The sequence below is a fragment of the Caloenas nicobarica genome, chromosome 12, assembly GCF_036013445.1.
Source record: "Caloenas nicobarica isolate bCalNic1 chromosome 12, bCalNic1.hap1, whole genome shotgun sequence".
In the NCBI taxonomy this organism is placed as follows: Eukaryota; Metazoa; Chordata; class Aves; order Columbiformes; family Columbidae; genus Caloenas; species Caloenas nicobarica.
Genome location: NC_088256.1, coordinates 3,950,756 through 3,975,862, shown reverse-complemented (window position 1 = coordinate 3,975,862; position 25,107 = coordinate 3,950,756). Strand labels below are relative to the sequence as shown.

Genomic DNA, 25,107 nt, shown 5'->3' with positions numbered 1-25,107 from the left:
CCGGGCGGAAGATGGCTCTGTCGCGGGGGCTGCGGCGCTGCCAGCGGGCGTTCGCCTGGCTGCCCGTCCTCATCATCGCCCTCGTGGTGCTCTGGTCCTACTACGCCTACGTCTGCGAGCTGTGCCTGGGTGAGCGCCCGGCGGGCGGGAGGGCGGCGGGGCCCTGTCCTGTCCCGCCCCGCGGGGACGCGCCGGGCGCTGCCCCCGGCTCGGCCTGTGCGGCCCGGGCCGGGGTGGCGGCCGGTGCGGGCGGTACCCGCGGGGCACGGCGCGCAGCTCCGGGATGCGGGAGCGGCTTTAGTTTCCCTTCTCCGCCGTGTGTGAGCGGGAGGTGCCGCCGGGCGGGTCAGTGGTTGCACCTGCTCCGGTCGCGGCCGGAGCCGCGGTGACCGGGAAACAGCGGGTCGCTGGTCTGGGCCGTTCTGGGGTTAATTAGTGCGGGGTTTATGGTGTGTTGCCCTGTTTTTCTGTAAGACCTGTACCCTGGCTGGGCTAGGTGGGTGTTGTGGGCTCTTTTATTTAGTCGGGAGTCTGTTGTGTGACGCTGGAGGCTGGGAGATTTATACCCACGGTGAAAGTCCCTGTTGTTGCTGTAAGATAATGTTCAGACGTGGTTTCTGGTTTAAAGAGTGACAAAAATCAGTATACGCCCTGCGCTGTAGCCGTGTTTATCAATTTGGAAAGGGGGAGTGTCAGGAGGATGGAGCCAGGCTCTTCTGGGTGACAACCAGTGACAGGACAAGGGGCAATGGGTGCAAACTGGAACACAGGAGGTTCCACTGAAATTTGAGAAGAAACTTCTTCATGGTGAGGGTGCCAGAGCCTGGCCCAGGCTGCCCAGGGAGGTTGTGGAGTCTCCTTCTCTGCAGACATTCCAACCCGCCTGGACACCTTCCTGTGTAACCTCATCTGGGTGTTCCTGCTCCGGCGGGGGGATTGCACTGGGTGAGCTTTCGAGGTCCCTTCCGACCCCTGACATTCTGGGATTCTGTGATTTTTTTTTTTTTTTTTTTTTTTTTAATATTCTGATAAGGAAAAACGTCAGTTACGTGAAATCACGCTCATGACTCAACTTGTTCCAGCAGCATGGCAAACAGTGCATTTTAGAAGGAAAATTTTTAGTGCTTGTGTAGCTTCATGTGGCAGTTTAACCACGGAATAAGTTGCAAGCTTTCTCGTGTTCGTTTTATTCTGGTTTAGTGTGTGTGCAAAAACCTGTTACTAGAAGAAAGGATTGCTGGGTCTGGTGGAGGGAAGAGCTGGTAGCCTGGGCTTTGGAAATGGTGAGGAGGAGCGTGGGGCTCTTTCTCTTCAGGACGGGGAAAGCCAGGTAAATGAAGCCAAAGTTCTCAGAACAGAAGTTCGAGACATTTCTGTGAAAAGATCTGCCTGCTGGTACTGAACAGCAAATTTAAATCAGATTTTTGTTAGGGTTCCTAATGCAGCAAGACCTATTGTTTTTTCCTCGGTGGAGACTAAAATGAAATGCAGCTGCTTTGATCTGTTTTAATTGGCAGCTAGGCAAAAGCCCCAAATACTTCATGACATTTTATTCCATCTCTTCAGATTGCGGGCTGTTTCTTCCAAAAATTCACATGGAACGATATCTCCGAGGTGTATGCAACTGTCAGTTAGAGAATGTGACAAAAAAATTAGAAGATTTTTCAGAAATACTGTCAGTCTTTTGAAATATGCTTTGTTTGCAGTTCTGTGCAAATTCAGTGATATTTATACGCTGGTTAATTCCAAGTTTCAGTGCAGATATTAGAAAAGACTCTGCTGGTTTAAGTGAGGTTTTGATTGGGCCTGTGTTGTTCTGCAAATGCTGGTGAAGCTGGCAGGAGCTCATCTCACTGCCCGCAATCACTGCTTGAAATCACTCCTTTGCCCACACCCGCCTATTTTTTTGCCCCATCTTTCTCTCTTATGCATTTTATTTATGTGTGGAGGAGGCTATCTCTACAGAAGTTGAAATGACAAAGTTAATTATTTTAGGATTTGAACATCAGCTGTTGGCACATGCAGTTGCTTGAGAACCAGCTCTCAGGACATGCTCTGTTTTCCAGATTTCTGACACAGCAAGGCTTTTATTTTCACGTTTCCGCTGTGTCCTGCTATTTCAGCTGTTGCAAACGTGTAAATAGTAGAGGCTCTGTTTGGATTCTTGATTTTCATCTTTAGTTGTGTAGACTGCTGAGGATTGATAGTAACATGGGGTGACGTCCTGGACGTATCTCCTGATACTGGGTTTTGAACTTTCAGTGACTGGTATGGCCAACAAGTCATACTCCGGGGGAGGCCGTGGTTTCATTTCTGGTTAGTGGTTGTTGCCACAGTGAGAACAATGACCCAGTGTCCTGCGATAAAACCTTTTATGTCATTTTTATTTAGGAGTTTGCTCTTTTCTCAAGTAAAATCCCTAGAAGGGCCATGCTGCGAGTGCAGCACGTGCTCCAGGAGGGAACCAAGCAGTGTTTGTGAAAAGGTGATGTACTCTTCATAGCTTGATTTGTGGCAAGCAAAGGAAAAACTAGAGTCTTGTTCATCTGAAATTGAGTGTGCAGAGACACAGCAAATATTCAGTCTCTTTTTTTCCATCTACATTGTTCTGTATCATAGAGCTTGCAGGTCAAAATTCTTTGTTGGCTTGGGTTTAAGAAAACCTGTGTTCATTACTAAAGGCAGGAGCTCTTGGTTGCTGCTCTGATTTACATTTTCCAAGTTTGATGATAAAGTGAGTCTGAAGAACAGAGTCTCCTTCCAGGCGCTGGCTCTGGGCTGGACCTGAAAGGCTCCGATCCCTCAATCGCTGCCTTTTCTGTGCAGTCCGACAGAGTTACTGAAGGGGTCATCACTGCTATGTGCAGTCTCTCAAATCTTTTGAGTTTTCCAACAGTGTGATCTTATTTTTGTAAGATTGCTGTGCCTCTGGGAGATAATCTGTAGCCACTAGTGTCCTTTGGTTCCTCTGTTCCTGCAAGGAGCAACGTATTTCAGTTGCAGCCATTAGATGGAAGACTGTGGACTCAAAATGAGGGGCTCCCATCCCATGAACGATCTTTGTCTTCCAAGCAGTATTCTGGCAAGTTATCACAGAACTGCACCATTTTCAGTTAAAGAAAGATGTCTTTATCTTTTCTGTTAAACTTGGATGATGGCTTTTAAAATAATGGGCAGATTTTGAAATAATCAGGAGAAGCAGACATTGAGCGATGTCCCCTTTGCTCATTGCTCTAAGTGGTTCTGTCATTAGGGACTGATCTATGATTATGGTCAAGTAAGGAGCGGTTGTAAAAACTCTGCTAATAGGAAGTGTAAAAATAGAGTCATTCCAGTGTATCCTTTATTGCTGACTAGGCCAAAGCTCAGACAATTTGTAATATTTTATTTATGCTGATGCAGAAATGCATCGGGGCATGACTTACTGTGGAGGATCCAGACCAGTGAGAGACTGGCACAAAGCAGGATACGAGTCACTAGTGGATTATTTATTCCATATTTCTAGTGTACAAATATACAAAATATATTTTATAACAAGGGAAAATACAGCATAAGTAACAGTTATCGAACATCTTGTTGTGGGTGTCATTTGCGTGAGTAAACAAGGAGTTGTTAAGGATGCTTTTGATTTGATGCCAAACTGTGGGCTCTCTTTTTGTCTGTTGAATTTGAACATTTTTCCCTGAACTAGCCGTCTTTCAAATAGAAACATTATTTGTCACAAACTTTTTCTGGGAATCCTATTTGTAGACTTTTTTTTTTCTTTTTCAGTGACTCTGAGCAACCCTGTGGAAAAAGGTATGTGCATTCAATTTAGTATTTGACATTTGGTCACAAATGTGCTACTTAAAATATCAAAAATACTTTCCGTGCATTTGTTTTAACTTGCATGCTCTTGCAGTGTTTCCTTTCTGTAATTACACATTCATGAAGTACACAGCATGCGTTGTTAGACACGCTGTAACTTTTGGATGTATTGGGAAATACCCCTGTTTAGTCCCAGTATAAGCAGAAGAACATGAAAAGGCTTTGATCCCTTTTATTCTTTCAGAAAAAATGATTAATGTATATACACCCCCATACCTTTTGCCTTTGTATTTTACATTTTCAGACCTGATTTTACAAGCTAAACAGAAAAGACTGGTTTTGTTCTGTGGCCCGCCTATTTTTTTTCCCCACTGTTTTATTTGATCTTTCAGTGAAAGCCATCTTCAGTGGTTTTTGTCGGGAGGCTTTTGCAAAAGATTTTTTGCTAGGTTCTGTTGACCACTAATCATATATATACAGCAACAGGTATGTAGCCATATACACAGTAGCTTTCAGTTGCTACCGCAGATGAGTTAGAGCAGAGGTTTGTGGCTCGAGCCCCTCGCAGGGTCCCGCGGCGCCCGGGCTCCCGGCGTCATCCTGAGCTGCACACGCCGCGTCCCGAGGTGGCTGGGCCAGCCGGGCAGAGCAGCGGCGTCGCTTGCTGAGACTTTCCACAGGGGAGTTCGAAGATTAAGTGCTTAGTGGCCATTTTAGTGTTCCTCCTTTCCTGGAGGCGCTTTGGAGGCATTTGGCTAATCCAGACGGCGTCTTAGCTTCATTTCTTCTGCCAGGGTTATGGAGGGTAGTGGGTGTAGTGATTTTCAGCTGGCTAATAGTTCTGTGAGGAGCGATGCCAGCTGATACTTGAAAGATCCACCAGATTGCTGCATCGAGTACATTCTCTTTCCACTAGAGAGCTGTCCTGATATTTGAAACTGTTAGAGAAACTATAGGAAGCATGATGTTAATGATGATTCAGCAGGAGAAGGTTATTAGGTGCCTAATCTACTAGTGCATCTCCAGGTCAGCTTCCTCTAACATGCTGCTGTATTGCTTTATCAACAAAATTAAACCTGTTGCAAGATTTATCTCCTTACATATTAATTTAAAAATGACTGAGCTCCACCTGCATGCAGTATAAGGATAGCATCTCAAACAAACTTGAGAGCATAATAATGAATTATCGTTGATTCACAGACCAGTCACACAATCCAGCACATTTCTGTGAGACGTATCAGATCATTTCCCATCTCATTAGAAAGTCTCAGCGCTGTGTTTGGCCTTTTTACCAATTACGTTTTCACACAGTCTTGCCTGAGAAGTTAGGAAGCGTTTGGATTTTAGACTCCTCTTTCTACTAGCAGTAGTTACTTTAAATCTTAGTTTCTAGAATTTGAAACTTAAATGGATCAGGGGAAATGAGGTTATTGTGGTGATTAAATGCCGTGTTTAAATAAAACTATCTTGTAACTGTTTGACAATGTCTTAGTGAGTCGAGTGTTAAAGAAATAACAATCAAATAGTTTGAAGAGTAGCTGTCCTTTGGCTTTCTGAACCTCAGTATGCCTGTGTATGCCCAAAAGCTTCAAAATAAAGTTTGAGTATTGAAATAAGATCACTGATGCATGCTGAGTGTCATGTTGTGTCTAGTGGATTACAATTCTTTCTCAGTAATCACAAGACCTGTTTTGCTCAATTTGAGGGGTGTTTTATTGTATCAACTGTGGCAAATCTAAAACGTTTAACAGGAGATTTGATTTATTTTTGGCGATGTAAATCCCTGCTAGAGCATGTTATTTCTCTCAGCTCTCGCAAGTGGTGGAAAATGCATTGCCCCAGTGGACACAGTACACTGATGGTACGGTACTGTGATTGTAACTGCGCTTAGTCGCAGCTGAGCCCCAAATTTGGAGACGCTGGAGTGTTGCGGTGTTGACCTTGATGCTGCTCAGCACCAGCCAGTTCTGCTTTGCCTGTGCCTGGGACGTGGGGACAGGATTCCTGTTGTTCCCGGGGGTGCAGGGTTGTCACCAGCCCTGTGGGTGACGTCTCTTACATCTGACACGGAGTCGGAGCGGTTGCAGAAGCGGTGGCTTGTGAGACAGGTAATCCCGAACTGCAGCCACAGATCTCTGACATTTTACTGACCCTTAGACCATAAGGTTTCGCTGTATTGTAATATGTAAATCTTACTTTTTTCCTTTTGTTTTTTTTGATCATTGTTGTGAAACATTGGAATTATGCCCCTCATGAATGAAACTTTTACCTAAGAAGTCTTTGTTCTGCTTCTGTTTTTTGTTTTGTTTGTTTCTTTTTTTTTTTTAGTGGCCTATCTTATAATATTCCATATTCTCTTTGTGCTCTTTGTGTGGACATATTGGAAGTCTATTTTTACTCTCCCAGAGCAGCCAGGCAAAAAGGTAAGAGTCCAAGCACTTTTCATTCATTGCAGAACAAAAGCAGGGATGCTAAAGAGAACTCAAAAATCCTTCAGTCTAGTCGATCTGGGCGACTGATTGGATGGAAAATGACCTAGAGTTGTCCCTAAAAAGTGAGTGATCTGAGAATCCTTTAACTCCCCAAAGAGCATGATTTAAATCGGAGACGGTGTTAGCTTTTAAAGCTGCTTTTTCAGGTGCTCCAGGAGCTGATAGGATTTTTTTGTGTTGAGAATAATTGGATTGATGATTATTAACTTCCAAATTTATAGTGTCGTTGATCTCTAAGCATCTAACAAGTTTCAAGCCAAATCCTGAGGACCTTCCTTAGCCGAGCCTGAGTAAGGACCTTCGGTTTTGGTTTTTCTCTCCTCGTGGAAGGTGTCGGAGGCCGGTGGGAGCGGGTGTGTGTGATGGCAGTGGATTTCTGATCTCGTGAGCCAGACTGTCGTGCTGCCTACGTGAACATTCAGTGTCCCACCAAAGCCCAGCACTGCCAGCTCTGCCGGGAGCCCTTTGCTGGCCAGAGCAGCCTGTAGTGCTTAAGTTCGCTTGTCAGACTCTTTCTTGTGATAGCGAGGGGCAGGAGGATCATTTTCCTGTAAAACGCGCTGGGATTCGTGCAGTGAGGACTGTGGCTCTGTGCTTTGCACATGGCTTTTAATTTAGTGCCAGGTATTCCCGTAGCTCCGGTCCTTGTACTTACACGGTCAGAGGCATCAAAAATGTAAGAGGAACAAATGTAACATTATGCTATGGTAAAGAGAAACTGGGATTCACTGTGACAGAAGCAGATTGTTTCAGGAATGATACTTTTAGTTAAGGGTTTGGTATTGGTTTTTTAACCTAGGTGGCTTATTTTAGGATAAGAGTATGGTTAAGTGGTTTGAGCACAGGACAGTCAGAGGCAGACATTGGTTTCAGTTCTCTCTAGACTAAATACTTACTTTTAATGTTGCTCAGATTGGTGGATTTATTTCTTTTTTTGCATTTGTTTTACCTCTTTATGAAATACTAATGAAACACTACGTTTGGAGCAACATAATGAGGGCGATGTTTGTTTGGCACTCCAAATATACATGACCATAATTGGATCCTAATTACAAGAATGTAAATTTATAAATAACAACTAATCCCAGTTTTAGAATATAAAACTGTGGCTGGGGACAGATTCTTGCTCACAGGGAAGTGCTTACAGTGTCCTTACCATGGTTAGTAATGGTATTCATGAAAAATAGTAATCTAAGGCAGCAGTAGTAGCAATTCTAATATGTTGGTTTGTGATCTTAATGTCACTTTTGCATTTCTTATTGATGTGTATTATTCTGGCTGTCCAGCACTTACTCTCTTTGTCTTCTTAACAAACACGTTTTCACGTTAGATTAATCTCATTAGAAGGAGCGGGGGGTAAAAACGTTTCCAAACTTGCCTGTATTTGAAGTATTATCTCCGCTGCCCACGGGTAACTGCTCCTCTCATGATTTCTGCTTCTAGTACCATATGTCCCTTGCTGACCAAGAGCGTTATGAAAACGAAGAAAGACCAGAGGTGCAGAGGCAAATCCTCGCCGAAATAGCAAAGAAGCTGCCAGTGTACACCAGAACGGGGAACGGAGGTCAGCCCAGCACGGTGCTTTGTTTCTCTAAACCTGAGCAATGCAGCTGATCCCGCCAGCCGGCAGGGCGGTCTAAATGCCGCTGCACGCACCACGGAGCTCTCCTGTGAATAATCGTAATGCCTTTTCTCCCAGCTTTTATGTTTGGGAAAAGAAAAAAAGCTTTGAGCACTTCTGTGCATCTTCAGTGGAGTACCAGGTGCTGCCTTTGAGAAGCGATATGTTACCCTTTGTATTTACAGTTCAAAAGCCTGCTTACGTCATCTGCATTTAATAATAGTAATATAATGACAAAATCTCTGGTCGTTTTAACTTAAAACAGAGACTGGGTAGACACGCAGAACATAATTCTGTAATTTTTGGACCTTGTTCTGTGATTAAATGCATACTGTGCTCCTTGCAAAGCATAAAAGAAATCACTGTTCGTATTGGAGACTCTGACCTGTTCCTGTCAGACGAGCCAAAAAATTCTGAAGAACAGCTATATAGGCAATTATCAAAATGGAACATTTGTAAAGTCTGAGTAAATGTGGAAGCCAGAGGGAAATGTACAATTTTGTTTTATCGCTTTTAAGCTGGTTGTAAGCTTTGCAGTGAGGATTGTTCACTGCATTTGCAAGTCTCCAGAAGAATTACGGGCATTTCTTATCTGATTGTGACCTGGAAGCAAAAATCAGCTGCAAATGCACTCCTCTTTTGTGATGCTAGAAGAAAGAATATGAACAGTTAGGAAATGCGCGAATTATTAACTACCATGTGAAAAAAATAACACTTTTCTATTAATGTGTCTCTAATTTCAGGTATTCGATTCTGTGACAGATGCCGGCTAATAAAACCTGATCGTTGTCACCATTGCTCCGTTTGTGCCATGTAAGTTACTGGATCGTTTTTCACGGAAGTGAATATTGTCACCGCTAAGTTATGTGAACGGGCTGGTCCTTCACGTGGCCTTTTACACATAAAGGTACCGAGTCCGTCTGTCCAGCCGCAGTCACCAGCAAGTGTGGCAGCGTTAGCATTTGCCTTTCTGCTCTTTGTGGCCCTGAAGTGTTTGCAGTTCCCACACCTGCCAGCATATCAGCGTTAAGTAGCTAGAAAACACGTCATCTAGTGAAAACGAACGGATTAACCTAAGCAGGTGAAAATAACGTATTCTTTTGACTTTTAAAATTATTTTTTAAAATATTCCAGGCCTTTACCTGTGGTGTTTTGCAAAAGTTTTAAGCCCTTTAGGGCAGAAATCATTTTCATTTCTTTTTGTCTTGCGCAGTACCAAGGACATGGGTTGATCTTGAAAAGCTAGTAAATGTTCCATCTTAGAATTATAACTACCTTAAAAAATTTCATAGAGACAGTACAATTTTGAGATTGTTGTGTAGAAATCTCATAAAAAATCAGAGGCTTTTGCTGTTTCTCTGCAGTTGGTAATTAAGTACCAAATAAAGATCTTCCATTTTTCTTTTTTGTCCTTTTGCAGATGTGTGCTAAAGATGGATCATCACTGTCCGTGGTACGTCCTAGATATAGGTTTGCAATTTTGTGAAAAGAGAGCCTGTTTAAATACATTTCTTCCACAGAATAGCATCCTTATGCCTCTTTCGTTTTAGCCCATGAATCTTTATGTTGGGAAATTTATAAAATAATTACACTTTGAAATTGCCTGAAATGTTTGATATTTTGAAAGACAGATCATTCATGTTTGTTCCACAAACTATGTGTAAAAAAGCTGTTGTATCAATATAGTTTAAACCCCAACTGCTAATTCACTCTTTGACTGTTATTCACATTTTAAGGAGACTTCGACTTAGCCTTTAATTTTGGGTATATAATGGTTTCAGCAAGCAGTTGGTGCTTGCTTCACTCGTAGTATTTGCATGCAGATTGTTTCTGAAATGATGCCTGCCACCTGTGCATGCTCAGAGACCCTTTGTGTAGAATGGTGCGTGGATGAATTAAGCTTTTGCCATGAGATTTCTTAAACTCCTCCTATTTTTAAAAGGAATATTTCAGAACTCAGAAGCAACACTTACATTTCCCCACCTGAACCTCCCTGGTAATCCTAAATTCTGGAGGATTTTTCAAACCCGAGTTTTGAGACAAACACATACTATTTTTTTCTGCGTTCCTCTGTTCCTTTTTAGAGTTGTCCTGTGCATGGAGAATTATAATCAAATTTGGGTTTATTTGTTTTGTGTGTCAACAAACAAGCAGTGCTTAATCTGGTTCCTGAGATTTGCAAATGACTAACACAACACAGAAATCCCAAATCTGATTACCTTTGCAGACAAGGAACAGACACAAGTAATTCCAGCCTGCCTCTGTGACACATTTACCAGTGGTACCGACTTCAGAACAGATTCCAAAAATATGAACTGTTCTTGGCATAGCAAGAAGTCTTCAAGTGAAAAGCAAAAAGACTTTAGTTCTATTTCATTTTGACCACTAAGGGGAGCTATTTATTGAGGAAATGGTGTATGATCAAGAGACTTAATAAAACAAAGATGTAGTATTTGTTGTGTTACAACTGTGTGCTGTACACATCCTGATTTCAACTTTGCTTTTGTTCTCTAGGGTGAATAACTGCGTTGGATTTTCTAACTACAAATTCTTTCTGCTCTTCTTAGCGTATTCTTTGTTATATTGCTTGTATATCGCTGCAACAGTCTTCAAGTATTTCATTAAGTATTGGACAGTAAGTAATGAAATCTGGTTACTTTTTCATACCGCATGAGTCTGGTGGGGTTTAGTCACTCTTGTTGCTTTTTTGCTTTCAGTCAATGGAGGGTCTGCATTTCTTCCATAAAGTATTTTCCTGAGCCTGTCTTTCCAGTATAACTCCCATTATATGCCTGAAATGCACAAGACGAGAAGCAAACAGACTTCAGGAATTTCAACCTGTAGAGTTAGCTTCTGGCAAAAAAAGTTACATCCTTTTCCTGTTCTTCTGTTTGCATGTGTGCATATCTCAGAAGCGCTAGTATCAAAGTAAAACATCCTGGCATTGATCTGTACGTAGTTATTGAACAATATAAAAAAATCTTGTTCATTTTCTAATCCCTGTATGACACCTTTCTCAATTTAAAAGTTGACTGAAATAAAGTGTGCTTGTTATTCAGTTATCAGTTATCATTTGCTTGCAAGCAATGCCAGCTGGCAGTTCCAGTAAGAGACTGGCCTTTTGTTTCTAGTTTTTTAATCTCCCCTCTGCTAATAACTCTGTGTGACTTGTTTAAGTAACTTAACTTTGCTGCGCATTAATGTATTGAATTTTTGTCGTTTTAATGACTAATCACTTACACAAAATGCCTTCTGAGATGCTCTTGGGACACTAGCAGGAATTGTTTCTAATGGTAAGAAGGGCAGACACTTGAGCTGTGTGGCTGCATACGTGGGATGTGCAAAAGCTGGGAACTCATTTTTTTACTTTGAGGTCCCCACAGCCTCTGTGCAGATGTATGTGTATGAGGATCTCTGGCACTTGGCTCTTCTACAGCAGAAGGAAAAAGCCTTTCTTCTGCTTGTAAGATCCCACTTGGCTTTTAAACTTTTCCAAACCTTCTATACCCCGTTCCGATGCTACCTGATTGCTACCGGTATGCAGGCCAGGTCTTCTTGGCATGCCTTACACTGACAGAGGTGCAGAATTCTAACATGTGCAGAGGAAGCTCAGCAGAACGCAAACAGGGCTTCAAGAGCTGGCGCCGCCTCACGGCCCTGTGGGCACAGGGCACGTTTGTGTGCCCGGGTGGGAAGCTGTGACTGTGCTGGCTGTTACACCCCAACAGTTACCTGCAAACCTTGTGCCTTGGTTACAGCAGGGGAAACGAACCAGATCATCTCTTTGTCTTTTCTTCCTTTTTATATTATAGTAAGGTGTGACTTTTGTGTAGATGAGTTTTGAGAACTCCAAATAGGGGTTTTAGATTCTATCTTTCTTCTCTCTAGGCACAAAGAATTCCCAGCTTTTATTTGTTCTTACCACTTGTTCTGTATTTCTTTTCTTTCCAGGGTGAACTGACTAATGGACGGTCCAAATTTCATGTCCTTTTCCTTCTCTTCATCTCCGTCATGTTCTTTGTAAGCCTTCTCTTTCTGTTTGGCTACCATTGTTGGCTCGTTAGTAGAAACAGATCTACTTTAGGTAAGGCTCTTGTGTCTTCTTTAAGTAAGACACACCAAAAGTTCTGTAACAAGAAAAAAAAAGGCTTTTGTGTTCTGCTTCTATACATTCCTGCTGGCTTATGAGAGAAGATTTAAGATCTTGGCACAATGCTGCAGAAATTTGTCACTTCAAATGAGCTGCATTTATTAGCTGGTATGACAAAAGTTTTGTTAGGGAAATCAGAGCCTTAAACTGTAAAAGTCCAATTATACAAATGTTATGCATCTGTATAACTACATTTGTTGTGAAATGAGTGCAGCTTTTCAGGAATAGTGGTTCTTTATGCTCATATGCTGGAGTGCACCCTAAACCAGCTTAGTAAGGTTGGGACAAAGTGTCCATCGTCATTGACAAAGGCAAAGAAGTTGTGGCTGTAAAACCAATGAAATGAAAATCTGAAATAGAATGATTTTGTCAAGTGATTTTTTTTGTCTGTCCTCAGATAAGTTCTGCTCAATCTTTAAAGCTTTTTGGATAAAGTTTCATAACAAAATATACACTATCAAGAGTTTGTGAAAATATTCAGATTTTGTATACTTATTAACTTCAGAACTAATTCTGAGGGGCACTGAAGCTCATCTGTCCCAAAACCTTAGACCTCTGCAGCAGCTTAGAAGGTCGATAAATTTGTTTCTAGTGCACTCTAGATTCCCTCCCCTTTCTTTTCTTAGTTTTACATCTCACCATAACAGAGGGTCTATTTGCATGTGTTTGTTCCTAATGTTTGTTCATTATGTCTTTAATGAATGAAGCAATTTAAATCTCCAGTGCCACTTCTGAAATATGCATTGAAGACCGACTTACTTAATTCTGCAGATCTTTTACTTAGAAATTTCTACCCACTGAATTTCAACAAGTCTCACGCAAAGATCTTTTAACTCTCTTCTCTCGATTAAACAAACCATTTGTACTAAGACTTGACCATTCCGTGTGGCTCATTTGCAAGACTAGATTTTTACTTTCACTTTGAAAGTCTTTACAGGCTTGCAAAATGAGAAAAAAAAAAATTTCAAACTTTGTAATGCTAGTTAAATCATGTTGTCTTTAGATGGCTACAACTCTGCAACGGGACTGTGCATGTATTTGCCATTAATTTTCATTTTTTTCACTGAAATCACATCTGTGTGTAGAGGCTTTCTCAGCTCCAGTGTTTCAAAACGGCCCAGATAAAAATGGATTCAATCTTGGCTTTGTAAAGAATCTTCAGCAAGTGTTTGGAGAAGAAAAGAAGCTGTGGTTACTACCTATTGCCTCTAGGTAAGTAATAATCAAGTCAGAGCTAAAAGCTGATGCAATTAACTGAAGAGACTGACTTTAAATGTCTGGCACAGCCACACGTGTTACCCCTGTTATTGTGTGGCTTGGCCGGCTGCTATTGTTCATCATTATAAAAGCGCCAACGAACATGATTTGCGTTAATCCTGTTCACCAGGAGGCTGGAAAGGAAAGGGTTTGGGGACTCAGTGTGTTGCACGGGGTGTCGGACGCTTCCTGGGCTCCTGTGGCTCGTGTGCCCATGGGTGTGCACTTCAGAGGTGCCGTTTTCTTCATCTGTCAGACTCCTCTGCCTGCCATGGTTTGTTCCTCAACGTAGGGGAAAAGGTTGTTTTGGCACTTAGTAGACCAGTAGTAAAGTATACTGGAATTTAATTCCTTTAGTAATCGGGCACAGCTGCAAATAACTTCCTGGCACAGCAGTTCACAGCTTTTTCAGGTAGCAACATCTAAGTCTAAGGCCCAGTTGCATCCCCACCGCCATCTGTTTCCCACCCTCCAGTTTAGCTAAAGGGGAAAGGTGAGCACAGAAAATCATCTTGGTAAGGAAAGGCAGCGCTGAAGTGCCAATCGGAGGCGTCACCAGTGTGTGTGGTCATCGCAGGGAGCACGCTCAGGTCATTTTCCTTGCATGAAGCAAAATCATCGGAGGAAAAAGGCACTTCAGCCAGTTTACAGCTCCTGCCTGTGCTGCTGCAGACCAAGCTGCAACATCCAGCTTTGAACTTTGTTAGTTTACATCACATGAGTTTGAACGGACTCTCGAACTCTTGTTTGATATCCAGATTCACATTTCTTTTTGAGCAGTAGTAAAGCAAAAAAAGCTTTTGCAACTTCAGATCTTTGCAGAATGTATTTATTTTGTTTTTTCCATTCTGTGTTCAGGTTTAGGTCACAGGAAAGCGGGTCTTTTATTTGTCTTTCAGTAACATCTAATTAAGATTTGGGCCGTTTCCTATTGAGTGTCATTCAAAGACGGAAGTGTAATTTCTGCCCCGAAGCATCTATGGTATAAATGGATAAAATTGATACCTGTGGTATAAATTGCTCCTTCTACATAAATGTTTGTCTTAGTTGCCCCTCAGTTCTAGCTGTCCATAAGGTGGGTTTTTTTCTTTTTTTTGTTTGTTTGTCTTTTTTCCTGTATCCAAATGACTTGATCAAGTTAGGCACATTTAAGTTCTGCTAAAGATTATTTAATTCCAGGCTATAGGTTTGAACTTTTATTCTCCAGAGAGCTTGAAGGAATTGAGGACCAAAACTACCCGCCAGTAAAACTTGGTATCTGAGCTGCCGCAGAAAATAAACACAGGATTTTTTTGAAACTTAAAAATAATTTCAAGTAAATTTTAGAAATACAGGCAACATAAAACTTTGCAAATAAAATGTGTAGAAATTGTCATCCTTCGGAATCACTTGCTGCTTTTTACAGTGTCTTTCTCTGCCTCCTTCCATGCAGCCAGGGCAATGGACATTTTTTCCCAATGAGAGCTCTGTGTGAAGCTCAGAATCCTCTCCTGGCAAATGAGGAGCAGTGGGAAGATGATGGAATAGACGAAGAGCCTCATGGTAAGGTAACGCGAAAGGAAATTAGTTGTGTCTTGACCTACAGTGACTACAAGATGAATTATAAGAGCCAATCAAATAAAAAACGGTGTTGGCTGAGTCACGGGGCAGCTCTGACTTGACAGATGAACACAGACTGAAAATAAGCCCTACTTTGGAGTCACCTCTTTTTTTTTAATAGCTTTCTACTTGCAAGTAAATGAACTGAGAGGTTTTTACAAGTTGCAGAGAGAAATTGAAATTTCCACCGAGTGCATTTATATGTAAATGCTGCTGCATGCAGCAGTTATTGGAGACATAAAGTTGTGCCTGTAAAAACGAAAAGACTATTTTTTTTAAGTGCATTTATCTTCTAAGAGTTTGTGAAAGTGCGTGCAAACACCTGAATGCAGTGATACTTTTAGGAATATACATTGTTTGTTCGGGTTTGTTGATTTGTTTTGGTGCTTGCCTTGCTGTGCGTGAACCTCCATAGAATAAATATGGGTGTCGAGAGCAATTCTAGGTGAAGGTGCTTGTACAACAGACGTGATCTGTTTCTGAAATGTAAAAATACCTTTTATGCTATGGATGTCCTATTATAAAAATGACTTTATATATTCTTTGATGATTTTTGTTAGATGAATCCAAAATTAGTTTAATGATTCTTTACTGTTGCCTTTCTCTGTTTGAACTTGATTTTCTTTCCTTGCGTATTTACCTCCAAGCTTTGGTCTTTGGAGAATATCTGAATATCAGGGTTCATGTCAGAGACCCCAGTTACCATGTTTGAGGGTTCAGAAATTCTGTCAGTAAGTTAACATGGGCTCATATTTACTCCCATGGAGCAAGGATGCCGTCCACAGGTTCCCTTTAAAAGAAATATGATAATCTCACTCTTTTTTTTTCCCTTTAAGGAAGGTCAAAGTGTTGATTGATTCTCAGGTTACTATAGTTAGTGGATCAAGCAAGTATATTTGGACAACCAAATATTAATATCACTGCCGTATTGTTCAGAGACATGATTTCCATAGTCGCGCTCTTTATTGCCTCAGAATAGTTTTCAGAAACTTTGCTGGTAATGTTCCCTTTCAGAATATACATTTTAGTCATACGTGCTCAAACGTATGTTTGGGAACCTGTGAGGAAGACTATGGTCTTGGTTAAAGGCGCTAACAGAAACTTTTCTAGCAAACATTTTAATACGCGTGCAGTGTACCGTGCAATGAGCTCCTCAATCCGCGCAGCACAGTGGTTGCTGTTCACTCTGCTTAGGTCTCATCTGCGGCTGTTTGTTCACATTATTCCACTGCAAAATAAACAGTCTGTGTTTTTTCCAAGGCACACGTCGCGTACTGCTGGGAAAAAATACTCTCCAGGATTTTGTCAATAGGACTGAAGAGGCTCATTTCGGCTTTCCTCCAGATTAACTGCTTTAATTAGTTCATATTTGTGTGTTAGAAAACTACCCGTTTGTCCCGTTTTGTACTATACATTTTGGCCGTTACAAGGTAAAACAAATTGGCTTTAAAAATAACAAAATATGGCATCTCTGTGTATTGTTTATGATGCTTAAAATAACTCCTTTAGGAATGAGTCAGAGCTTCTTCCAACTTTTCCAAAGTAATAAATTCTCTCAATAAAAAATAAATTCTTAATTATGAAAGCATCTGACAGTGGGATGGTTTGGGGCCAGAGCAGACCCCAGAATCTGAGTCTGGAGCTTATATAAAGTTCCACAATTTATAATGTTTATACAGTAAATGACATTTACAGGCAGTTGGGCTAGATAATCTTTGTAGGTTCCTTTCCAGCTGAGACGCTAGTCTTGCTCAGTTTAAAAACAGTTTGCAATCTTGTTCCAAGAAGCTGTAGAACTGTCATATAGGTAAAATTAGAACCTCTTAGTGTAATGTAAAGGCCAAACTGAGCCTATACAAAGTTACAAACAAAAGTGAAAAAACGAGCACTGTGAGTACAGTCAGCTGTTAGTGTGTGGATCTTGGTCCGTGATTGGCAAAGTTCAATTTTTTTGCAGTGGCTGAGAGGTAGAGGTGGGAGCTACAAATAAAAGAATGCCCCGGACTGTGTCCTTCGTGTGTCTGCAAATCAGTGATGTGGAGCTGGAATTCAGCTGGTAGAGCAAACGTTGGGGAAAATCCCCTTTATTTTTCTTACAAACAGGCAAATCCCCCGCTCTGCTCTTAGTCTGAACACGTGAATTTTGCAAGACGAAATCCCCCGTGGGCACGTGGCTGGGACGGGAGGCAGCCGGCAGCCTCTGTGGCCGGTGCTGACACGTGTAACGCAGCTTCTGGCCCTGCTCTGATCCCGTTTGGAGCAGTGACGCACGGAACGTCCACCAAACAGCTCCACAACAGGCAGGGTTGCCTGCACCTTGTGCTCTACAAGTTCTGTGGTTCTCCGTGCCCAGCAGGTAGGGTCGTGGTTGATTCAGTAATCGCAGAATCATTTAGATTGGAAAAGACCTTTAAGATCATCGAGTCCAACCGTATGGCACATGTACGATATTTTTGAGTGAGTAGTTTTGTGATACAGCATAAATCCACCTTGTGGAGTATTTTTCTCTAAGCTCTTGACTGTATCATTCTGCTAGCACGGATAACAAATGTCTGTATCGTTTTGATTAGTATAAAAGATGTTGGGGAAGAGGACGTTCTATAAAAAAAGGTACCAGATGTGCTCTTTTTCCTACTGCCTGGACATTAAGCAAAGCAGAAGTTGAGGAAACATGAAAAGCTCAGGTTTTTCAAGCCTGCAGTTTTAGGAGGTGTCACTGCCAGCTGCACCAAGATCAGAATAACAGCTGCCCTCTTGTATTTGAGTGGGGTCACCTGCCCTGTAGATACTTACCAGCATAAATGAGGTCCCCTCTCAGCTTCTCTTTTCCAGGCTGGACAGCCCCAGCTCTCTCAGCCTTTCCTCATAAGGAAGGTGCTCCAGACCCCTGTGTTGCTCCCCCCGATAATATCATGCTGGCACAAAGCAGGGCATTTGGAAGCCCCCACAGCTGCAAAACAGCTCACGTGTGGGGGAGATGAGCATTAAGGGGACGGGGAGATTTATGAGGTGAGGACAAGCCCAGCTGAAAGCATGAGATGAGAAAGCTTCCTCTAGGTCCCAGGAGCGTACAGACCAAATCATCTTATCCACAGGGTTGTCCTTTTTTTCTGTGATATGGATGTTTAAATGTGCCCTCCCTAGTTGGATTTTTCCCCCCTTAATCCTGGCCTTGCTAAGGCTTTTATTGTTTCATGTAGGGAGGAAAATATTGTGGGGAACCTTTTGTTTCATTTCTTAGCCAGAGACTAAAAACACTTGCTTCCAAATTCATGGTAATTTGATTTTTTTTTTTTTTTTTTTCCAGATTTATTAATGCTCATCCCTTATTCACGGGCATCTTTTTCATTTGTCTGGCTAAAGGGCTACCCCGAATCACATGCTGGCACCTTAGAAGGTTATCAGTTTTTTCAAAGAACTCATCTAGAACGTGTTTGACGTGTTGGTCATGGTGTGTCAGCGCTGTGAACGCTGCCACTGTCTCGTGCAGGACAGGACAGGACAGCCATTCCTGTACATTTATAGCAACATCTCCTCTCTTTGATTTATTAATTTAATCATGTGTTTCATTTAAACTTGTCCAGAAGGCTTCAGTATGAATCAAATGTTTCCCAAACTGTCCTCATCCTCAAAAATTTGTCATCTGTACTAAGAAACATCTTTCCAGCAGAAACCAGAGTATCCTGAGTAATAGGTGGAAGTTGATGTCTCTGTTGGCGTGATGAAGCTTCTGGTGTCTGAAGGCACGTGATTTGAATTTAAATTCAAATCGCTAGGAGTCTAATTAAAGGAGCTTCATGTCGTGTGATACCAGCTAATTTGGTATAGCAGGCCTTCGAGTACAGAAGTCGTTTGTTGTGAGTGTAGGGATTGGATTTCTATCCATCGAGAAATTAAAAAAGCACCTTTGATGTCAGAAGTGAGCGGTGATTGCTCAGACAGTGCAACGAACGGTCAAGTCAGTTACTGGAGACAAAAGACTAGGTTCGCATCGCTGGATTTTAGGCATGATTTAAATGGTTAAATTGTGTCTGACAGAAAAAGATGAAGTTACAGCAGCGCTAAACCCTGCATCAATTACTGCCTTATAATCAGTTTTGAAACGATGGAGTGGTACCTGTGCAGGAATCTGCGTCAGCCTGACTCCATCAATTAGTGAACATATTTAGTAAAGCCAATATGGACCAGACTTGCAGCTGCTAAATCAGTTAGATGAATAAAGCTATTCCATGAAAAGTTGGTAGTGAAATTTCAGTGAGACTAATGTCCCAGAGGCAGCAGGTCTTACATGTCCTTTTATCAATTCCCTTTGACATGCAGATCGTTTGCTTTCCTAAAGGTGTGCAGAATAAAGGGCTGTTCTCTGGAACTTCCCCTCTGAATAAATGTATTAGATTTTGTGTGGTAAAATAGATGCCTATGCTCATAAATATGAGAATAACCTGATAATGGAAATAGCGCTGATTCTTTTTGTATATAATAAGGAAACAAGAGGTCTAGGCAAATTTATTTATTGGGTATGTATCGTTGAGTAGTAAGGGGGAGGAAGTGTTTGCTTTTTGTTTTTCTTTCTTTACCTTCACAGAGAAAATTCATTTAGAGAAAATAAAAGAAAGTTCTGTGGCAAATTGGTATTTGACACTGCTCGATGCCATTCTTGCATTTTGACCATCGTGCATTGCAGTGAGCTCTGGATTTTAAAAAGGAGCAGCACAAGATCGGAGCAACACAGTTTGGAAATCTGGTTTTGGCAGGCATGGGAACAACTTTAGAAGTCTGAATTTGGGAACTGGATCTTATTCCTGTAGCTGCCACAGTTTGTTTGTTTGGTTTTTTTAATAGGACAGTGCGTTTCACTTAACCATGTTTTGCAGGTGGGGAGAAATACGGCATGATAACCCTCCTAGCTCTTACGCAGGCTGTGAAGATAGATTTACGCATTGAGTTTCTTGGCTGTTAGTTACCGTACTGATACGGTTCTATGGTACAGCAAAATGCCGTTGTTGCCTACAACCAGCAGGATGCTGTTTCCATTGAATATGAGGTGTGAGCTGCTTTCAGGCTGGTTGTCATTTTCAACAGTCTCCACGTGGCTGTAGGCTCTGGTAGAGTCGCCCTGAGCTTCCTCTTCATCACACGGAACAAGCCCAACTGCCTCAACTTCTCTGCAGAGATTTAAAGTAGAAATTTCTGTGCTACTTATATATGGCTTAAGTCTGACCTGCGCAGCTTTCAGTTTTCCAAGATTTGGGCTGAAACTGTGTGTCTGCATAGAAAAATGACGGGTTTTATTTTGCAAGTGAAAATGTGCAGGAATAAACTTGCCGTGAGTGCATGAAGAGTATTACCATGTATTTCTACCACAGCTGTATTAAGCCAACACCAGTCAGGGAACATGAATTCCTGGTGCATTAAGCTTTGGTTCCCTCGCTCCCATCTGACAGAAGGGTTTTAGGAAACTGTTGTAGCCACAAATGATGTTTTACTCTTCCTTGTTTTCTCACCACTGCTTATCTTTTTTTGTAAGGCATCAGCAAATGAAGTGCTCTAAACTTAGAGTTTTCAGATTCCATCTGACACAATATTACTTCTATTGCATATAATTTTCTAACCAGAAAAGCCTGACATGTTCCGTTAAAACTGAAAGATTTTTATTTGCCTTTGTGGCTTAAAAGCTTGTGACAGAGTTATGAAATAGATAAAGCCAATAATAATCTCAGTTTTAAAACTGCTGTTCACTTATCTCTGACAAGTGGTTGTCTATTTTTATTTGGAATGACACACTCCCATACTTAGTCAAAAATATATTTTCAGTGAGAAAACCGGATTTACTTACCTCTAACTACTTTGTTTTTCATTGTACAGATTCTGGTGAAGCTTCATCCCTTGCCATAGAGAAGGAGACGTAGCAGTTTGAAAATGCAGCAGCATAAAGCTTGTGCAGAAAGGTCAGTATTTCTTTCTTCATTGCCTTCCAGACAGCCGCTCTGCGGGGAGCTGGGTCTGAGTGTAACGCTGGCAGACCCCGCAGCGCTGGGCGCAGCTGGGGCTGCGGGTCGTCCTCTGAGCCCCTCGCCAGAGTGGTGCGGTGCCGCATCTAAGCCTGGTAGTATTTCACCAATATTTCTCCAGAAATATTGTTTAATATTGTTTAAGAGAACCTAGAAGGAAACAGTGGCTCTCCAGTAGCCGTGGGCTGGATGTTGCCACAATTAACACAGGAGCCGAGAGCACTGGGTGTAGAGGAGGATACAAACCCTGCAGCTCCTTTGGTAAATGTGGCAGGAACAACTCTTGCCACTAACTTGTGCGATGACAAGATTGGGACTCTGTTCAGTGATTCATGAAAGGTGTGGGAAGGTGCTGCTGCAGTCTTAAAAGAAAGTGGAGAACAGCTGAGTTGCAGTTAGGAATAAATGGAAGTAATGCCCACATCAGCTACTATTTTTATTTTTGTTTCACCCTGGAGAAACTTGGTTACAACAACAGATGACACAGTTTGGGGAGGATGCTGCTACCAGGATGCTCACTGCCCTGTAATCTGTTCTGACTTTCCTATCAGTGGGGAGATCCCCCCAAACGTACCGTGGCAGTGAGCTGCAGGCTGTGCCCTCTTCAGGCTCCGTGGAACGTTTTCACAGCGGAGCGTAACGGAGGAAGATTCCAGGAGTATCCTCTGCTGTCCCGCTTGCCGGAGCCAGAATAGTCAGATGGAATTCACCCCTCCGTTTTCTGTGGGTGTTGAATAACTGTATTGTACAGCAAAGCACTGCAATGCACTGCCCAGTTCTGCACACAAATAGAGCAACTTGGGATTTTTACAAATGGGCTTCTTGCATATTGCAGATACAATTCCATTTTTTTCCACTGAGAAGAAAAACCTCAAATTATTTTTCTGTCAATAAGTCAGCGAGGACTGCCTACTGCTATTCTGCTGAGGGAGTGAAAAAACCATGTTTTTCCTGTTGTTCTGCATGACTTTAAAACAGTGCTCCAAGTCACGATTAGACAGCCCTCTGGTGCTCATCAGATCGGTGCTTATTGTTGCACGTTTTTCTTCATTTAAATTTCAGCTTCCCTCTCAGGAGTCAACATCCCTTCTCTTGGCATGGACTTCAGTTTTGAGGGGCAGAAAACAAGTGGATCTTCAAGATGAGAAAACATCATGAAGTATCGTCTGATTGGAATCTGCATTCTAGAGTGCTTCTCCAGAAATCCTGCTGTCCAGATGTTCCAAGGCTTTATAAGTTTAAGTTACAGAGTGAACAGAACAGTTTTATAGAGTGATTCTGGCCAATGTTCTTTGGCCTGCTCTCTTTATTTTATAAATAATATATATTTTTTATTCAAAATAGGTAAAAAGTATTGATGCGAGGTCATTTCCAAAGGCCTTTTCATTTTGCAAACATCAGGGACTCAAGTTCTTGAAATTCTTCCAAGCCATAGTATTCTTGGGGATGGTATTTATTTTGAGACTGATTCTTCAACCTTCTCTGACAAGTGGCATTTTCTAACGTGCTTCAAGTTCCGTCTGAGTCAGTTCAACTGATGAGAGACAGACCCACTTAAATTTGGCACTAAATTGATAGTTGGATGTAAGTGTGTTGAAAGAGAAAGTGCTGAACATGCATAAATGCATGTGCAGCTGTGTAGGAAAATAGAATATTCACATTGCCAGTATCAAGATTCAAGAATATTGTGGCCATAGATATTTTTTTTTTTACATTTTTTTCTAGGAGGGTGTAAATTGTTTGAGAGTTATAGTGCCCTTTAAGCCCAATGCTGCTTGCAGGCACCTCAAATGCAAACAGGAACTTAGGACTGTACAGTTTGCATTAATTCCTAGGGCTAAAATATCAACTCGTTCCTGGGTCAGTGTTTGATGGAAATTTGTGTGTTTATGGAGTCAGAGAGGAAGACGTAAATTCAAAACACACGTGTTGGAAATGTGCACTGAAAATTTAGCTCCAACAGTGGTGTTTGGAGTTTACGCTCCACAAATCACAGAATCACAGGGATGCCAGGGGTTGGAAGGGACCTCGAAAGCTCACCCAGTGCAATCCCCCCCGGAGCAGGAACCCCCAGATGAGGTTACACAGGAAGGTGTCCAGGCGGGTTGGAATGTCTGCAGAGAAGGAGACTCCACAACCTCCCTGGGCAGCCTGCTCCAGGCTCTGGCACCCTCACCGTGAAGAAGTTTCTTCTCATATTTAAATGGAACCTCCTGTGTTCCAGTTTGTACCCATTGCCCCTTGTCCTATCACTGGTTGTCACCCAGAAGAGCCTGGCTCCATCCTCATGACACTCCCCCTTTCCATATTGATCCCCATGAATGAGGTACCAAGAAAGATGGGCTTACTCCCATAATGCTGAAGAAACAACTGATTTATTTATGTTTTTCTAACTTTTTCCTAAGTAAATGTATCGAATGGTGGTTCAAAGGTTTTTCAGCACTAAGCGGTGATGAGATTTTTTTCTTCGTTTTGCTCCATTTGCAGTCAAAGGAATGTATCACTGTTTTTATTCTGTGAAATGGAACTGAGAATTTGCTGGCAGGATTATAGGCATTTTTCTAGACTCGAGTCTTTTTTTATCTGCATGATTCAGACCTGGCAACTCCATCACTCATGTTTGAATTAGGTGCATGCTTAAAGTATTGGTTTACTGCCTTTAGGATCATTTGTAATCATTTTCTATCCTGTTTTTGTGTTCATCAGCTTATTTGTGTTGACAGTGACCACAGAAGCAGGTGTGTGTGGTGAGAAACTACCCGATAAGGATCTGTTTGGTGACAAAGGCCTGGCCTACAGACTAAATCCTTTTTTCCTCTGTTTACTCTGCGGTTGCTACCAGTAGAAATGTGTTGGTGAGACAGAAGAGATTCTGGCGGAGACTTTCTGTCCGTACGAGTAGATGTTTAACCACCTGGTATAACCGTGCCCTGCGGACGTATATCGTATACATCGGCTCTGTAGCCGGCGCAGGGCAGGCAGCGACCTTTGTAGCGTGTCTTATTGCTGGAGCGGAGTTGGTAGGAGCTGGGCTGGGCTCTGCCAGTCTCAGCATCGGTGGCTCTCCCTTCAGAGCAGTTCTGAACGCTCTGGATGTTCCTGCTTCGGCCACTTTAATCACATCTCTGGGTGGTTCTGGCAGCAAACAGCTCTTGAGTGCTGAAACTATTTTTCCTGTCAATGGAAACCTGCATTTCTGCTGTAAATCTCGTGGTGGCCCTTAAGCCGTGTTTGATGACAGGTGGCACTAGAACGAATCACCTCATTTCTGGCAAAATGTGCTCCAGAGGCGGATCTGGAGAGGAAGGCGGCAGGAAAACCCAGCAGGAGATGTACAGGAATTCAGCACCAACAGAGGTGCTATTGGTGCCTTTGAAAACTCTGAGTTCCTTGTTCATGACACCAGGGAGCTGATTCGGTGACTTTCCGTGTCTCCCTGTCAGCTGAGGTGTGTGTTTAAGCCAGGAGTGGCAGAGCTGTGTCTGCAGCCGTGCGGATTTACAGGAGTTTTCTGAGCAGGCTCTTGGCTCCGTTCTGGATTTGGTTGTTTCCAGCCCAGTTCTCTCGGTGCCGTTTCTCTGCCGAGCGGCAGCAGCAGAAGAGCTGCCGAGAAGATCTGCAGGCGGCGTCCCTGCCGGCTGCAGCACCGCTCGTTAGGTGGCACAGAAAATCAGGTTTTGTCTTCTAATTATTGTTAAAACATGTTTGTATGATAACTCAGCTCTCCAGATTTAGAAATAGCTTTAAAGGTTTCCAAGTAACTTACTCGGTAACTTTTTGTGTGATTAATTATGGCCGATTTTTCCCTTTTGAAGCAGCTCAGCCTCACTTGGTTCCACCAAACTCTTGCCCAGGTAGAAGCAATAAATAGTTTGAGAGCTTCCGAACCACTTCAAATCAATGTTCACACGTCAGGTTTTTGAGAGTTTCGGAATGAAACAAATACAAAAGTTGTGTAAAAACGAGGCAGAACAAAAGGTGGACAAAATGTGTGTCTGATGCCTGAACGAGCTCCATTTTGTTCCTGTCTGGTTACTTGAAAGAGATTTCCCTGCGCTGCACCGGCACTTGTCCCGTTGGTGTTCAGGGCAGTCGGGAGGGTCCTCTGCACCCTGTGACCGATGCGGGTGCAGGAGCCGCGGTGCAGGGGCTGCAGGAGCCGCGGTGCAG

General features: G+C 42.4%; 1 protein-coding gene across 2 annotated transcripts; it reads left to right on the top strand.

The window, feature by feature from the left end:
• ZDHHC15 (zinc finger DHHC-type palmitoyltransferase 15) lies at positions 1 to 25,107 on the top strand. Of its 2 annotated transcripts, none has more exons than XM_065643119.1 (12): positions 1 to 129; positions 3,772 to 3,798; positions 6,214 to 6,230; positions 7,743 to 7,863; positions 8,664 to 8,733; positions 9,341 to 9,373; positions 10,435 to 10,555; positions 11,872 to 12,004; positions 13,156 to 13,282; positions 14,760 to 14,869; positions 20,792 to 20,874; positions 22,000 to 25,107. In XM_065643119.1, exons 1-11 carry the CDS (start codon positions 12 to 14, stop codon positions 20,833 to 20,835), a joined length of 921 nt encoding a protein of 306 aa, XP_065499191.1. In that variant the 5' UTR covers positions 1 to 11; the 3' UTR covers positions 20,836 to 20,874; positions 22,000 to 25,107. The 2 variants fall into 2 exon arrangements, with proteins under 2 accessions (XP_065499191.1, XP_065499190.1); XM_065643118.1 differs by having other exon boundaries at positions 6,136 to 6,230.